Source organism: Zingiber officinale, chromosome 9B, assembly GCF_018446385.1.
Source record: "Zingiber officinale cultivar Zhangliang chromosome 9B, Zo_v1.1, whole genome shotgun sequence".
Lineage (NCBI taxonomy): Eukaryota > Viridiplantae > Streptophyta > Magnoliopsida > Zingiberales > Zingiberaceae > Zingiber > Zingiber officinale.
In genome coordinates this window covers 109,900,462-109,916,554 of record NC_056003.1, presented here as the reverse complement: position 1 = coordinate 109,916,554, position 16,093 = coordinate 109,900,462, and the positions used below count along the sequence as shown (strand labels likewise).

At 40.7% G+C, this 16,093-nt stretch overlaps 1 protein-coding gene and 2 long non-coding RNA genes across 8 annotated transcripts; 1 reads left to right on the top strand and 2 right to left on the bottom strand.

Moving 5' to 3' along the window:
• Positions 1-534: 534 nt before the first annotated feature.
• LOC122022330 lies at positions 535-2,921 on the bottom strand. The gene is made up of 3 exons (XR_006122950.1): positions 2,176-2,921; positions 1,983-2,075; positions 535-1,887 (listed from the first exon to the last, which is right to left on the bottom strand). It is a non-coding gene; the product is annotated as an uncharacterized LOC122022330 (long non-coding RNA).
• A 712-nt stretch (positions 2,922-3,633) lies between these two features.
• Positions 3,634-8,138, top strand: LOC122023737. Of its 6 annotated transcripts, none has more exons than XR_006123220.1 (5): positions 3,634-4,290; positions 7,186-7,250; positions 7,354-7,426; positions 7,511-7,674; positions 7,890-8,138. It is a non-coding gene; the product is annotated as an uncharacterized LOC122023737 (long non-coding RNA). The 6 variants fall into 6 exon arrangements; XR_006123218.1 differs by having other exon boundaries at positions 7,504-7,674; XR_006123222.1 differs by having other exon boundaries at positions 3,635-4,212; positions 7,364-7,426; positions 7,504-7,674.
• LOC122023736 lies at positions 8,072-10,395 on the bottom strand. Its single transcript, XM_042582033.1, has 2 exons — positions 8,180-10,395; positions 8,072-8,098 (listed from the first exon to the last, which is right to left on the bottom strand). Exon 1 carries the CDS (start codon positions 10,184-10,186, stop codon positions 8,501-8,503), a length of 1,686 nt encoding a protein of 561 aa, XP_042437967.1. The 5' UTR covers positions 10,187-10,395; the 3' UTR covers positions 8,072-8,098; positions 8,180-8,500.
• Between the last annotated feature and the right edge of the window lie 5,698 nt (positions 10,396-16,093).

Here is a 16,093-nt window from a genome sequence, read left to right as displayed (position 1 = left end):
AAACAGGACCTAACTAACTTGGTTGATCACATCAAAACAACCACGGGGTCCAACAGTTAAGTTAGGTCTTGTTTGGTTTAATCCTTGTCTCTAACTGTGTAGGAGCTTAGGAGCACAGGAAGTCGAGCAGAAGATGCGGCTAGCGAGAAGGACGACATGGGGAGAGAGCTGACGGACTCAGTACGTCTGAGGGATGAGGTGCCGCGGAAGAGTACACAAGTGGAAGAGAAGAGCATACGCGATGTTCAAGGGACGAGAAACTGGGGAGGAAGGCTGCTCGAGGAGAAGGTCGGAACTTGGGTTTGGGTGAGCCCTATTTCGGATGGTCGAGATCACCCAAGCAAGCGGAGCCGGAGCGGAAGAACTGGACCGAGGCGAGCTGAACCGGAGCAGAGGGCCCGGACCGAAAAAGTCAACTCTGGTTCGGACGCTCGGAACCATTCCGGGCGCTCGGACCAGTCTGGGGCGTCCGGAATCCTTCCGGGCGCCCGAACCTGGATATTATTCAAATCACGGTCAAACGCGATCTATGCGAGAAGAAATAAAATTTTATCCCCTTCCAGGCGCCTGGAATCCTTCCAGGCGGCCCGACCAAGGTTATAAATATAACATTGGTCCAAGAAGCTGAACAACAACTTGTAATCCATATATGTTTTGTTCTACTTTTCCTTGTGTGTTGTTAACGTTGTAAGAGACTACTCTGCCCAAAGAAGATCTTCAGATAGTGCGCTTCATTCTCCTTGGATTAGCAATCTTCTGATTGCAAATCAAGTAACTCCTTTATGTTTATTTCCTGTTTAATTAGTTTTTTTATTTTTAATTACAAGTATTCTTAATTTAATTATAAGTCGAGAAAGGGTTGATTTATTTTTTTCAAGGCAATTCACCCCTCCCCTCTTGTCGGCCTCCAAAAGGACCAACAGTATGCACTCTACAACGTAGATATAATCAACATGATACCTTCAATATCACAACCAGACACATACACATAATATAGGTCCAATCAACATGTATCCTTCAATAGCAAATACTAAACATATGTACAAACACAACATGCAAACGGATAGTCAATTACGTGACTCCTACAATACATACCAACCATGTGTACAATCAACAAAGATATGCATAATCAGCATGTTAACTTAATCAACCAAACATCCCTACAATACATACTCTACATGTGTTTACACAACAAAGTATGAATATCAAAAGTCGAGATCGTATATGATATAATTAGATCACCTCAAAGATCAAACATAAGTATCAAGCAGGAAAAACAACAAACGAACACGATTTAAGATAAAATAGCCTAATCCATCAAATAATAACCATGCACTAAGTTCAAAGAACTATATAAAGGCCAAGGAAGAAATACCCGCCTTTATAATGTATGATATAACTAATCAAGTATGAACTAGTTAGCTAAATCCATCATGAACCAAATAGTTAACTGAACCCTAATCTGATTAGGAATCTATACATTAATTCTATTTTAATTATTAACCCTAAATCTAATAGTTAACAAATCTCATTAATTCTGTTAGATTTAACTCAATACATAACCTTCACTAGATTAGGTTTAATCCTTCTAATATCTTGATAATCATCATGCTATCATCCAAATTAACCTAACTAGAGAAATCAACTCACAAATGGATCTCTAATTCATAACCAAATAGATTAAGCATCCCCAATCATTTCCCCTTCCAATTAAGATTTACTACAAGCATAATCAATCCAAAGCTCACTAATCAACACACTAATCCAATCTAATGTAAACACGAAATCAACTTTCGAACTCACCCAAGTATGAAGCTTCAACTGATGCTTCACAACCGGAGAAAATCACTGTCAGTATTGCTAGTTTGAGTAGGTAAAACCGCTACCCTTTTCAATTAAAACATCCCAATTCAATATCAATACAACCACAACCAAGAATTCAACTCAAATTCTTAATTCATAACATCTAACTAACAATTTACCTCCAATATCAGCCACCTCTTCTCCCACTGAATCCCCAACAATAAGATGCGCTGATGAAACCCATGATCGATTCAACAAAAATCCACATCACACTGTGTTGAATGTCTTTCATTAGTCCGAATCAGAGAAGAGCAACCAAAGAAAACTCACTACACTAATTCCATGAATGGCTAAAGATCTGGATGGAAATACCTTGAATGATCACCCCTTGGAGGTGGCACTCGAACAGAACCCAATTTGTGGTGGCATGGGTTTCCCTTCCATGGATCAACCGACAAGAAGAGTGACTATTGCTTGATTTGCTAGCACAACATCAGCAAAGGGACAAAGATGCCCAAGGGAGCATATTTGTCAAGATCGACTCGGGTGGTCGCTAGAAGTGGTGCGTTGGTGATCAACTCTCAAGATGTCTCCAAAGCTTCGCGACGATCGGCTGGAGAGAATGGGTGGTGATCACCCACATCCACGGTGAAATCAAATCAAGAAGAAGGTTGCGACAATGAACCAAATCTAGGGCTCGGGAAGCGGTGGCGATGTCGAGCGCAGATCCGACGCGATCGGCGACTTCCAGCAGATATCCAGCACGCTCCGTCGGTTGTGGATCGTCGACTAGGGCATCGGCTGAAGAGGTGGAATCGACTGCGACGAAGTGACCTCATAGCCTCCCTTCCCATCGGCGATGACGCCGGAGCAATGAGAAAGGCGGCAGTGACTCCCCGCTTTTGGCTAGAGACGACCCGCGTAAGGGATGGCTCGGAGACAATGGTGGCAGATTTGGAAGGGAGGAGTGCGCCGACGACCGTGAATCGGGAGAAGCCAGATCGCGGAGGAGATGAGGAGAAGATTCGGCATGACTGGAGAGAAATAAGGAGAAAAAGAAATAAAACTTAGGTTTAATTTAATTAAACTCTAAGTTAAATTCTCATTCAACTCTTATTTGAATGAGTATCCCAAATAACCTCCTTCGAGTCAAATCGTTCCATCATCTTAAAACGTATCATACGACCTCCATTTAAATTTCGAAATTTTTTTAAAAATTTTCGAAAAATCTCATAAAGTTATTACTACATTAACATTTATCATTGAATTTACCTTATCTTACCCCACGTGAGTGGTTTGATAGGATCTTATTGTTGAAGAGGGCGCCAACCTAGCATATAGGGTCATGATAGGGCACTGATGTGATCGGATTTATCCAAGCGACATTAAATCAATTAAACTAGAATAGGAGATTCAGTCATATTGAAATAGTCAATTCAGTTGAGGCAGATCTTTTACCAGCTCATTTGGAAAAAAACAGTACTTGAGAATTTCAATGATAGAGATATGATAATAAATATAAACTTGATTAACTTAGCAGGTTAAAATTATGTTAATTACATTGATTCAACATCAAAGTTGATGAGCAAATTAACAATCATGTGAAAATATTTTGTTTTTTTAAAATGATCAAAAATTAATCATACAAAACAATTTTATTAGGAAATTTCAATACATTCAAAAGAAAAATCGAATTCTTACTAAAATAATAAAATCGGTAATTGAAATGGATCATATTTTAGGAGCCATTTGAAAATAGAAATTCCTTTTTCTCCCACGTGTACGACTAGATTATCCAACGCGTTTTGCACACTTGGCGCTCTCATTCAGATGGCCTATTAGGCCCACCTTTGCTTCTAATGGCAAGGGCGGTGGATGGTAGGGTACGTATTTATCGTGTTGGTGAAGTATCGCTCCAGAGATGTCCAAATGGTGGAGACTGGAGCGACGCCGTGAAGCTTCCGATGCGATGGCCGATGGCGACAGCGGTAGAGAGAGAGAGATGAAAGCGGCGGCGCGATGTCCACCGGAGTCCGAGACTGACGACGGCGAAGAAGAAAGAGGACGTTATGGCAGCGATAGAGGGCCAAGGCCGAAGAACAAGCGTTCGGGTTGCGCTTCTCTGTTGATTCCGCATCTGGCGCTCCCATGAGTTCCATTATCGGGTTAGGTAGGCTGTCCCAATCTCCGCTCCAGCTCTTCTCATTCCCAATTTGATCCGCTTGTTTATTGTTTTCGCCGTGCAATCTTTTGCCTAGTTTCTTGTCCGTGGGGACGGTGGAGCATGATTCCTAATTCAGTTTGTCTGTCCCGTAGAATGTTTGAATGAATGACGCGGGAAGCATCCTGCTGTATCGCGATCTGTGCTTGAGGAACGCCAGAGTTAATGGAATTTGGGAGCTTCATGTGGTATCTATGATCTCCCTTGTTGGGCTAGGGTTTGAGTTCCATCTCCAAAATTTTCAAATTTTCATGTGTTTATTGAAGGTTTGCGATGGCACTTAATAGGTTTTGCCAAATTTTCGTACTATTTATCAAAGCTAAGATATCTTAATGTTAAATTTTCAATATTCGATTTTGGTATATTCTTTATATCCTGGCGAGATACCAGTCGCGGGAGGGAATTTATCACACTTCCTTTTAATACTTAACTATTGCTAACTTAAGGAGTTGGACTCTTTCCTATAAGATCTATCTCAGCCAGAAAGGTAGTTGTTGCCATGGACGGTGGGCATTCCTTTTGTGACCCGAGGAGAGGAAGAATCGATTATTAAATTCAAATCTTTAGTTATTAGTTAGATTAATCATATAGTGTTTTAATTATTCTTCCCCAACTCCTAGAGCGCTTGAGCACATAAGCTTAAACCCATAGTTTCGTTTTTTGTTTTGAATTCTTCCCCAGGAGTTTCGTTTTTGCATTTGTCACGCAAATCATAAAATGATCTTTCATCTTCAATTGTTCTCCTTTTTTTACTCATACTCAAGAGCTTTCAAGAAAGGATCTTAGGCCCGGGAGACCGGCGAGGCAGGTTCCATAGCGAAGCACTATTGGGCGGAGCTCTCTTTCGATCAATACATTCATGAAATATTCGAGTGAGAAGAAAGGGAGAAGATTCATTGTTTCTATATAACACAAAGATTCTGATGAAGATATTTGACTAACGGAACGAAGCAGCGAAATAAATAAATAAATAATGATTCAAAAAATACACGTAGAAAGAATCAGAACAGATTATAGTAATTGCGTGAATGGCATGTGCCATTCACTCTAACCCTATCCCTACCCTAAATATTTGACCTAATGAGCTATCTTATGATACGGCAGCAAATTACAGCGTGAATGACTATTCAAAACTACGAAAGATCTGACCCTGCCATACTAACTTAAAGCGATCCCGTCGTTACACTTGACCCTAACTTTATTTCGAAGGCCCTCTTCTTTTCCAGACTCAAATCTCGGGCTAACTACTAGCTCAACTTCAAGGATAAGATCCGGCTCCTTGGTTTAATCTGTTCTTGTTGCTGCTGGCTCCGCTACTTTCATTCCAGTAGCTAGACGAGTTAAATCAGTTCCGGTTGCGTAAGTAGTTGCTTTCCGTTGCAGCTTGTGTTTCATAAGCTTAATCGTAGGTGAAAGATGGTCTTTATTCGTCCCTCCCCGTTGCTCGAGCCCTTTTAATCATTTGAGTTATTGTCCTCGTCCCGGCGAACTATAGGTGCTACGCCTGATCACTGAACTCAAATTGGAACAGAACTCGTAAGGAATCCCCGGTACAAGCTTTATAATGAATCTTGTCCACTCCTCAAAGTCGAGTTACCGAGCGTAAAAGGTTGTTCGTTCCTCTCTTCTCTTGCGTATCCGATAAGTCGAGTGTATTCCCCCTGTCGTTCTCACTCGACCCTTGACTTCTAAGCCTCAAACCAGAATTAAGCTACACCTATCCTGCAACTCAATATAAAAAGTGCCTACCTTCTTTCTTTCCTAGAACTGCAGCAGCAGCTTCTTGCGTTGAGAATTCCTGAAGTTGATTATAAGTTGCCATGAATGGCATCTTGTTTGATTCTTTACCTGTTGCTAAAGGAGCTACGCCAACTGGTGCCTAGCCTGAGGATAAAAACACAGGCACCAGCTTCTTTGAGTCCTGAGCCCGAGTCCGTAGAAGCTAATCCTATAGTGGAATAGGACCTTCCCTAATTCCCACCCACGGGAACAGAGGCTATTTCAATTTTCCTCAAACACAGGTGCTAGGACAACTGAAGCTACTGCTGCTAATATATATAAGGCATAAACAACAGGACTCTTTCCATGAACTCACTCTTTATCTGTTAATGGAATCTCTTTCAACAGGTGCGGTGCCTTATTGAATTGAACCCATATTGAGCAGCTGCCGGCAATATAACTTATAATGATAGTTTACTCGTTCCTTTCACCCAATGGTCGAGCGTAAATATGGAACGAAGCCTCTTAAGAACTCTAACCCCGCTGCTACCAAAACGGAAAGGAAAGAAAAAATTATCAAACCGGAAACAACAACAGGAGCTGCAGCCTTTGATCTTCATTGCCTACCGCGGAGAGAGTATAATGAATATATGGCATATAACCATCTCAGTATCTTATCTTTCCCTTGTACGCAGGTGGAGTCCTTGAAGTCCGGAAAACAAAAGATACTGTGAGATAAACAATGAGAACTAGATTAATGCCATACTTTGAGCTTCATGAAATGCTACTAGTCTGTGCCCATCCAGCTTTCAGCTATTAGACGAATTTTATCTTAGTAAAATCTTTTTATCAGTCGATGATGGTGGACGTTTAGGCATCCTTGTCCAACTGTTTGTTTAAGTGAAAGAATCAAGATGCCAATGGTGCTTGGATCTTTGCATATTGAAGAAAATGACACATTAGGCACTATGATGTGTATATTTTGACTTAGGCATAATGAGGCTATGATAAAGTTTGGGATGTGTTTGTCCAATGGAAGTAGCATATATATCTGTAGGGGGTTGGTAAAAATTGTTGTTATCAGAAAATTAAGTCGAATAGTTTCACTGAAGACTGTAAAAGTAGCATATATTGAAAACTTTTTTATTTGGTACTGAATGTGCTTTGATTTTTGGACGTCCATATAGAAGTAAATTCTTGTGTTCCCTATGGTAATTTTCTCCAAGAATTATATTTATTTAGTAAGAATGTTTATGGACTAACTTCCTCATTATAGCAGCACATTAAGAGAAATAGCATAAGGGAATACAATGGTAGTGATAAAATTGCAAAATTTGTTTTTTTATTAAAGTGTTTACTTGTCCAATCATTTCTTTGATTTATGGATTTGAGTGTCCGTGTTGATGAATGATTATTGGTTACTTTGAGTGTCCTCACTTCAGGATCTGGCTTAATGAAGAAGAAAGGATTTAAGGGATCCTTAGCTGATATGGGATAGTCCTCTAAGGTACCCTTATTGTAGTTATTTCAAATTTGCTGTTTTGGCTCCTAACTAGTACCTGCGCAGCATGCATAAGCTAAGCTTTTTAACTATTGCACACTTATGCTAGACATTTGCAGTTTTAGCTGGTGTTCATAGTTTCGTTGCATGTCTTCTAAAGAGATTCAGAGGAAAGGATGATGGTATGGCATTTATAAAATGTTATTGAATAATTTCAGTGGAATGGAATTTCAAGTCTAAAGTTTAATCATCATGGTAGTTTGCAGCTATTAATGCAGGCAAAGCTGGGTGGAATGAAAACTAAGATCTTGTATGAGTGGAGAACAACCTTTCCTACGGATTTTACATAACCATGTTGCACAAGTTGCATCCCCACTTCAGAAGATACAGCTTCTTGCTTAGGTTCAATGCTTTGCAACAAAACAACATGGTAAACCAGCAAAGTTGTACTTTCATCAAAGTTTTAACTGTGGTCGAATTATATTTACTGAAAATAGAGTATGTTTTATGCTAAAAAGTTCACATATATGTTATCTGGAGCCTAATTATCTTTCTAACCAAACTAGAAAACATTCATGATGCAAGTTAACCAATAATTTCTGTGAAAGCCAATATGGTTATATCTCGAGCTTGTTTCAATGGCAGGTTCACCAGGAGTCCTGATTCAGAGTTGCCTCAGCTTTGGAACATTCTCATGTCTCATCCGGGAACTCAATAAAAATCAGGATGCAGTCACTCTTCCTCGCATGGCCAGTCAAAACCTTTATTGGACGCACTGCTAACTTGTCCGTCTGTCATCGAATTTACTATAGAATCTACAATTGTCATGATCTTAATTGTCACACCATGAAAAACTGCAAACAAATCTTACATAGGGTTATTACACTTATTCTACACAGCAGATGTACGAGAAATCAGATTGTTTGGTTATGGACCTGTACAAGATGGTGGAAGAGGGAGACACTAAACATCGCAGTTCTAGTAAACTTTTGTCCTCAAAACAAACAGAGCTGAGTAGTATTTCAGAGAAGCTGCAACACTGAGAATCACCTGAGTTTTTGTCTCCTAACTACCGTTCCAACAGTCGTCTAAGGTGTCTTGCAATGGTCAGTCACACATAAATATTCCCACCACCTAATTCAGAACAAAAAATCTTCTACACAGGTGAACAATGGCTGCTGAAGTAGTGTTAATTTTACATACACAATGAATCAATCAGCTTCAAGCTGGGTATCTTTCCCAGCTGACTTCCATGGTCAGGTTCTTGGAAACACTGCCAGTATCTTTCCCCTTCCAAAGTTCTCAAGTAGTTTTTTTGCACCATCCACTTCCATCACAGAAAGTCTCTGCAAGTATCCATAAGCTCCTGCTGCCACCATTTGTTTCCTACACTTTCTTGATTGCGAAATCGATACCAATATTGATATTGTGTACTTCTTATCTATATGAATCAAGGGATCGAGGAGTTGAACCACGTTCACAATCCCCTTCTCCTCCTTCCTTAGTAGTCTCTGACAACCAAGGAATGGCATTAGCGATGCCAGAGCCCTTGAAGCAGCTTCCTTTTCCTCCAATGCTCTGGCTTCCAACATGCGCACCAGAGGAGGCACTGCGTCCTCAAACTCCTTCCGTGCCCTCCCTAAAACCAAAGCCAATCCGGCAACTGCCCTCGCTGCTTCTGTTCTTGTTCCCGGCTTGTCGCACTTCAGAGCAATGATGATGGGAAGAAGGAAGCCAGTTGTGGCGATGATCTCAGCTATGTACCTGAAAGATGCTAAATTTCTCAACAAGCAAACCCCAAGCTCAAGATTTCGATCCTCTCCTCTGTCGACTGCTTCCCAGTAGTTCTTCAGGTGTTCCAAAGCCCTTTCTTTGAAGATGGATAGCTTTATGCTTTCGCATTCCGCGCCGGCTGATAGATTAGAGAGGCAACCGATAGCGTTCTCTTGGGCAAGAGGAGTTCCGGATGCTAAAAGACCGATGAGGGCCGGGATTGCATTCTCTTCGAGGAAGTTCAGCCGGAGCTCTTGCGCTGTGGCGAGATTTTTCAGCACTGCAGCGGCGGCGGCCTGGGCGGAAGGACTGCCATTGCGGCAGATCTTCAGGAGGGTTGCGATCCCGCCGCGGGACCCGATGATTACGGCGTTGCCCCTGTTTTGGGTTAGGATGTGGAGGGCGGTGCAAGTCTTCTCCTTGGCGGCGCCACCCTCGGACTCGAGGATGCGAGCGAGATGGTGTAGGAGGGGCAGCCCTTCTGCCACTATAAGGTGGTGGCAACTCTGCACCTCCGAGATCCTCGCGATTGCGGCCGCAGCCTTCTCCCTCGCGTCGTGGCAGGACGCAGCGCCGGCGACTGAATCGAGGAGGCGGACTAGCGCCGGCATCACCCCCAGTCCAGCGGCGAGCACGACGTTTTTTTCCTCCTCGCGGAGTAGGTCGAGAAGAGAATCCAACGCAGCGATCCTCGATTCAGAGCTTCCGATCTGAAGTCTCGTCACGAGCCTCCTAGCCTCCGTCCGCACGAGCTCTCGGCGAGAACTCCCCGCCTCCGGAGGAGGAGACGGAAGGTAGGTAAGCGCGCCAGAACGTAGGATAAGATCGGCGTCGGCAGCAAGCTGGTGGAGCGCCGCGGAGACGGCGTCGATCTCGCTCTGGGTGCGAAGCCTGGCGGCTGGGGGATCCGAGGCGCGGCAGAGGGAGGCGAGGGCGAGAGCCGGAGAAAGGATTTGGGTGAGGGATTGGAGGAGGTCAGCGACGAGGGCATTAGGTGGGAGGGGCGCGAGGTCGTCGAGGGAGGCGGAAAGGCGAGCGACGGCGGCGGAGACGGAAGTCCAGCGGGCGCGCAACGACTGGGCCTCTGCGGCAGCAGCGGATAGGGAAGCGAGGAGGAAGCGGCAGCAGCGGGGGTCGTCACTGCCTCCGGCAGAAGCGGCTGCGTCCATGCCGGGAAGGCCGGCGATGGAGATAATCTGGCGGCGGACCCAAGCCCGATCCGGAAACTGTGTGATGCGCTGTGTTCCCAATAGAATCCAAACAATTAGAGGACTAAGGAATCGAATGGCACCCACATTTACACTCGTCAGCAGGAGTCGTTAGTCGAAGAAGAATGAGCGGGTTCCACATCGTTCTTGTCGTATTTCTCGGTGGGTGACTGCTACTCGGGGCCAATAATGATTGGGGTAGAAACCCGTCGGTGAACTTGGTGAAATTTAATGGATGAGTTGATGAAATTTACTATAATTAGAATATTTTAAAATAAAAGAGAACTTTTTTAATCATCGATGAGATTCTATGGATTTTTTTTTTAAAAAATTTTGGAAAAGAGATTAATGCAACTGAAATGAGTCAACGCTGATTTTATGGAGGTCAAAAATAGTCAGAGCCCCGGCTGCAGGTCAAAGCCATAGCTTTGTGCTGCGGCCATGAGAATCTCGATTCACTTAGGAGCCCAATGACAAAGTTATTACTTGGTACAGATGGCTTATCTCCAACTGTTGGAGTGCACGTGGTGTGATCAAGACGGTTGGATGGTGCAACATCCCATTAACAATGAATGAGGTTCACATGATTCTCACCCCCACCGTTTGCTTTGAGTACCTTTAACTTCCGACGAAAAGTCAACCTTTATGTTTTTAAAATATTTTTTGAGGTGTAAATCTCGGGTGCCTGCAAAGGAATGATTGTGCCAGGCTAGACAGACTCAACCCACGGAGGAATGCATTGTCTCATCGCGAGTAAAGGTGTAATCGAGTAAAATCGAATTTTTGAATGTTTAAATTTGATTTATTTATAATTGAGTCGAGCTCGAATTTGAATTTTATTTAACGAATATATTCATGGCTCACAAATTTATTTAAATTTTTATCGAGTCTAAACAAGTTTAATAAATATAAATTATAAATTTAAATATTCATTAAAAATTAAATTATATATTTTAAAAAATTATAATATTCTTATTAAAATTTATAATTTTATTTTAATAAATAAATTTAATATATTCATCTATGTTTTTCATAAATAGAGTGTAACATCTATAAATTTAATATCAAAATTATTATTTTTTTTATTTAAAAATTGATTCATGAGCTTAACGAATATGTTCACGAGCTAACGAGTCGAATATTGTGAAGCTTGAGCTTGGTTTGTTTATCTTAACGTGCCTTATTAAATGAGCTCAAACGAACTTTTATCGAATCGAGTTTCGAATAATTCACAAACGACTTGACTTATTTACACCCCTAATCACGAGTTGAACTTGGCGAGTATTTCTTAAAATTCTTAATCGGTGATCAGTGAACTTTAATATCTCTTATTAGTAGTCTACGTCCTGTTTTTTTAGTGATTCTGTATCTTTATATTTCCACATCTATAGTACTTTCAAAAACGTCTGTTTTCCTAACTTGCTCTTTCTTCTCTTTCCTTAATGAGAACATGAATTAGGGGATTTTGTTATCGCAAAATAGAATGCTAATTATTTTAAATATTAATTTTTTTTTTAATTTTATGAAGTCTTTCGTCACATTGTTAACTTTGATTGTGTTATTTTTTAAAAAAAAATTTCTTTATTTTTCCAGCTTTTCTTGTCCTCTTGTCTGTCTAGAGTCTTTTTTTTTTTTTTTTTTTTTTTTATTTCGAAGTTTATCTTATACTTGTCATAAAACTTTAATTAATTATTTTACAACTCAAAATGAAAAAAACTAAATTTTATAAAAAAAATCTATTTTTTAAAATTCATATTTTAATTTCTTTCAAAATAAAATTTTAAATCTGTCATTGTGGATCCCAAATCTTAATGAAAAAAATGACGTGGGAAAAATTATTTTTTTCAAAAAAGATATTAAAGGTAAAAAAATATTTTATTTAGGGCCTCATAAAATCTTAAGCGATCCTAATTACAGGAGCCGAATGGGAATCTAATTTTTTCGAGTTATCGGTTCACCGCATTGTCGAATAGATTGAGTGCTCTGATTGTTGAGTCACCAAATCACCGAGTGCTTCGGTTGTCAAGTGGGTCGAGTGCTCCGAGTACTCAAGGCTCGAGATAGATGTTGTACATACTCGGAACCTGAGTTCGAGTGGTAGCCTGAGTAGCATCGTCCAAGGTCAAGTTACAACGTAAAATCTTGTAATGAAATAATTTTTTTAAAATAGATTCGTCCAATTTAATGGTGCTAATAGACCATACTTAGACATCTATTTTATCATGATAAATTAAATATGTACCTAAATATTATCATATCATGAATGTCTCTCAAATGAAAATTTACAAGATAAAATAAAAGGGAAGAAACGAGGGATCTCTTCTTCTCTTTTATTTTTCTCTATGCTGTCTTCTTCAGTATGAAGAAGTGCCCCTGCATTGTTTTCAAGATCAAGCATCCTTTTATAGAAGTGCGTTATTCATGTTTTTTTTACGAAAAGAAAATTATATATCATCAAGAAAAATATACAATTATACATATTCAAGAATAGCCAACTATTTCGGATGAAATATCAGATCCAACTAGGTATCGGAGGTTTAACCCTAAGCAAACTCGTATACATACAGTGTACTTTCACTGTACCATCCACAAGTATAACCAAAATATAACCAATGCCATGCACGCTCATCGTACCATTCCCCCACACAAGCAATGTCATGTAAACACACTATACCATCCTCCATAGCTACCGGCAATGCCATAACTTTCCCATTTAGTCTCAGGAATAATGCAAAGGTTTAGTTTAACACCCTGCAGCCAAGAAGTATCCGGACATGGGAAGAATTGGAAGAAAAATTTCTAAACAGATACTTTCTCCCAAAAAGGACTGCACATTTGAGGGATCAGATTCTGCACCTCAAGCAACGTGATGAGGAGGAATTGCATCAAACTTGGGACATATACTTATCAATCCTATATCAATGCTCGCATCATGATATTCAGAGCTAGTTGATTCTTCACATATTCTACATCGGACTCTCTTTCCAGAACAAGAACCTTCTAGATGCTGCAGCTGGAGGATCACTCATGGAGAAGGGTTTGGATGAGGCACGAGAAATAATCTATACGGTGGTATCAAATCTCAGTGAGTGGTTAGGACAAGATGTGCTGAACTTATCTTTACACCCGATTGAACCCAAGGAAAAAGGGGGAACACTGATGGATGAGAGCAAGTCGGAACACGCAGAAAATGAGGCTCAGGAAGATCTAGAGGAGTCCCTCAATGTACGATGCAAAGATGCAAAAAGAATTTTTCCTTGGTGTGGAGAAGCCCTATTAAGATCACTAGGAGGCTTAATATCTACCTCAGCATCACTCATCGAGGAAGGTCTGGATGGTGATGATGATACTGAAAGAGTGGTTCAGAAAACTGAGAAAGCTCCAGAAGAAGTCGTGGTGGACGAGGAAATGCGGCTACTGGAACAGGAACCGACCCTGCCTGAAATTGCACCACCCCAAGTGGAATTGAAACCTATGCCACCCAACCTTAAATACGCATTCCTAGATCCAAGTTCCACCTTTCCAGTAATCATTAATGTGGATTTAACTGAGGTAGAAATACAGAAATTGATCAAGGAGCTGAAGGCACACAGGAAAGTGATCGGGTACACCATTGATGACATTAAAGGGATCAGTCCTTCAGTATGCATGCACAGAATTCTCCTTGAAGAAGGATATAAAAATTCAGTTGAGCATCAACGAAGATTGAATCCGAATTTGAAAGAAGTGGTGAAGAAGGAAGAAATGAGTTAGTCCGGTCCATGTGGTTCCTAAGAAAGGAGGAATGACGGTGGTTAGAAATGAGAACAATGAATTAATTCCTACAAGGACAGTTACAGGATGACGGATGTGTATTGATTACAGAAAGTTGAACAAGGAAACTAGGAAAGACCATTTTCCTTTGTCATTTATTGATGAGATGCTAGAAAGGTTGGCAAAACAATCTTACTTCTGCTATTCGGATGGTTACTCTGACTTCTTCTAGATCCCTATTCATCCCTTGGACCAAGAAAAGATGACCTTTACATGCCCTTTTGGTACCTATACTTATCGACGAATGCCTTTTGGGCATTGCAATGCACCAGCTACATTTCATCGATGTATGATGGCAATATTCTCGGATTTCACAGAAAAGATTATGGAAGTATTTATGGATGATTTCTCAGTCTATGGGAACAACTTTGATTCATGCTTTTTGAATATTTCCAAAGTTCTCTAGAGATGTGAAGACATAAACTTAGTTCTAAACTGGGAGAAATGTCATTTCATGGTCAAGGAGGGAATTGTGTTAGGACACAAGATTTCAGAACGAGGAATCAAGGTTGACAAAGCTAAGATAGAGGTAATTGAGAAACTACCCCCACCTCTTAATGTGAAAGGGGTTAGGAGCTTTCTGGGACATGCTGGGTTTTATAGACGTTTCATCAAAGATTTTTAAAAAATTTCCAAGCCACTAACCAACCTGTTGATCAAAGACGCTGAATTCTATTTTGATGATGACTGTAATGAAGCATTTAAGAAAATCAAAAATGCTCTCATCTCAACTCCTATAATTCATGCCCCGAATTGGGAGCTCCCATTTGAAATTATGTGTGACGCCAGTGACTTTGTAGTGGGCGCAGTTCTAGGGCAAAGGAAAGACAAAGTTCTGCACACAATCCACTATGCAAGCAAGACATTGGACGCAGCCCAGATGAATTATTCTACCACTGAAAAGGAATTGTTAGCCATAGTGTTTGTAATCGACAAGTTCAGGTCCTATCTAGTGGGTTCAAAGGTGATAGTGTATTCGGATCATGCTGCCATAAGATATCTGCTCAATAAGAAAGACGCCAAACCCCATTTGATCAGGTGGATCTTGCTCCTCCAGGAGTTCAATCTGGAAATCAGGGATAAGAAAGGAGCGGAAAATGTTGTGGCTGATAATCTATCCCGAGTGTGGCCAAATGAGCAAAGAAATGTAGATTTTGATCCGCCTATAAATGATGTTTTCCCTGACGAGCATCTACTGGTAGTAAATTTCGAAGGAATTCCTTGATATGCGGATTTTGTAAACTATCTTGCAAGTGGAGTACTTCCCCCAAATCTCACTTGGCAACAGAAGAAGAAATTTTTCTCAGATGTCAAACATTACATATGGGACGAACCTCTGCTTTTTAGGAGATGCAGAGACACAATCTACCGAAGGTGTGTACCGGAAGATGAGGTCAAGGACATTCTATTTCACTGTCATGCATCCCCTTATAGTGGGCACTTGGGAGTATCAAAAATAGCAACAAAGATTTTACAAGCAGGATTTTTTGGCCAAATCTATTTAAAGACACAAAAAATTTTGTTCAGACCTGCAACCAATGTCAAAAGACTAGAAACATTTCTAGAAGAAATGAAATGCCACTGAACCGCATCCTTGAAGTGGAATTGTTTGATGTATGGGGGATAGATTTCATGGGACCCTTTCCATCATCATGTGGAAACAATTATATTCTAGTGGCAGTAGATTATGTATCTAAATGGGTGGAAGCTATAGCTTCTCCTGCTAGTGATGCCAGAACGGTAATTAAACTTTTTAAAAATGTGATTTTCCCATGATTTAGTGTGCCTAGGGAAGTCATTAGTGACGGGGGCTCACATTTCATAGAAAAACAATTTGAGAATTTGTTAAAGAAATATGGAGTCAGTCACAAAGTTACGACACCCTACCATCCCTAGACTAATGGATAGGCTGAGATTTCCAACCGGGAGATCAAGGCAATATTAGAGAAGACGGTATCTAGTTCTCGCAAAGGCTGGTCATTGAAACTGGATGACGCTTTATGGGCATACCGTACTGCATTCAAGACTCCAATTGGTATGACCCCATTCAGATTG

Excerpts from the sequence above, each read along its gene's own strand:
- LOC122023736 (XM_042582033.1), bottom strand. The coding sequence starts at position 10,186 with ATGGACGCAGCCGCTTCTGCCGGAGGCAGTGACGACCCCCGCTGCTGC.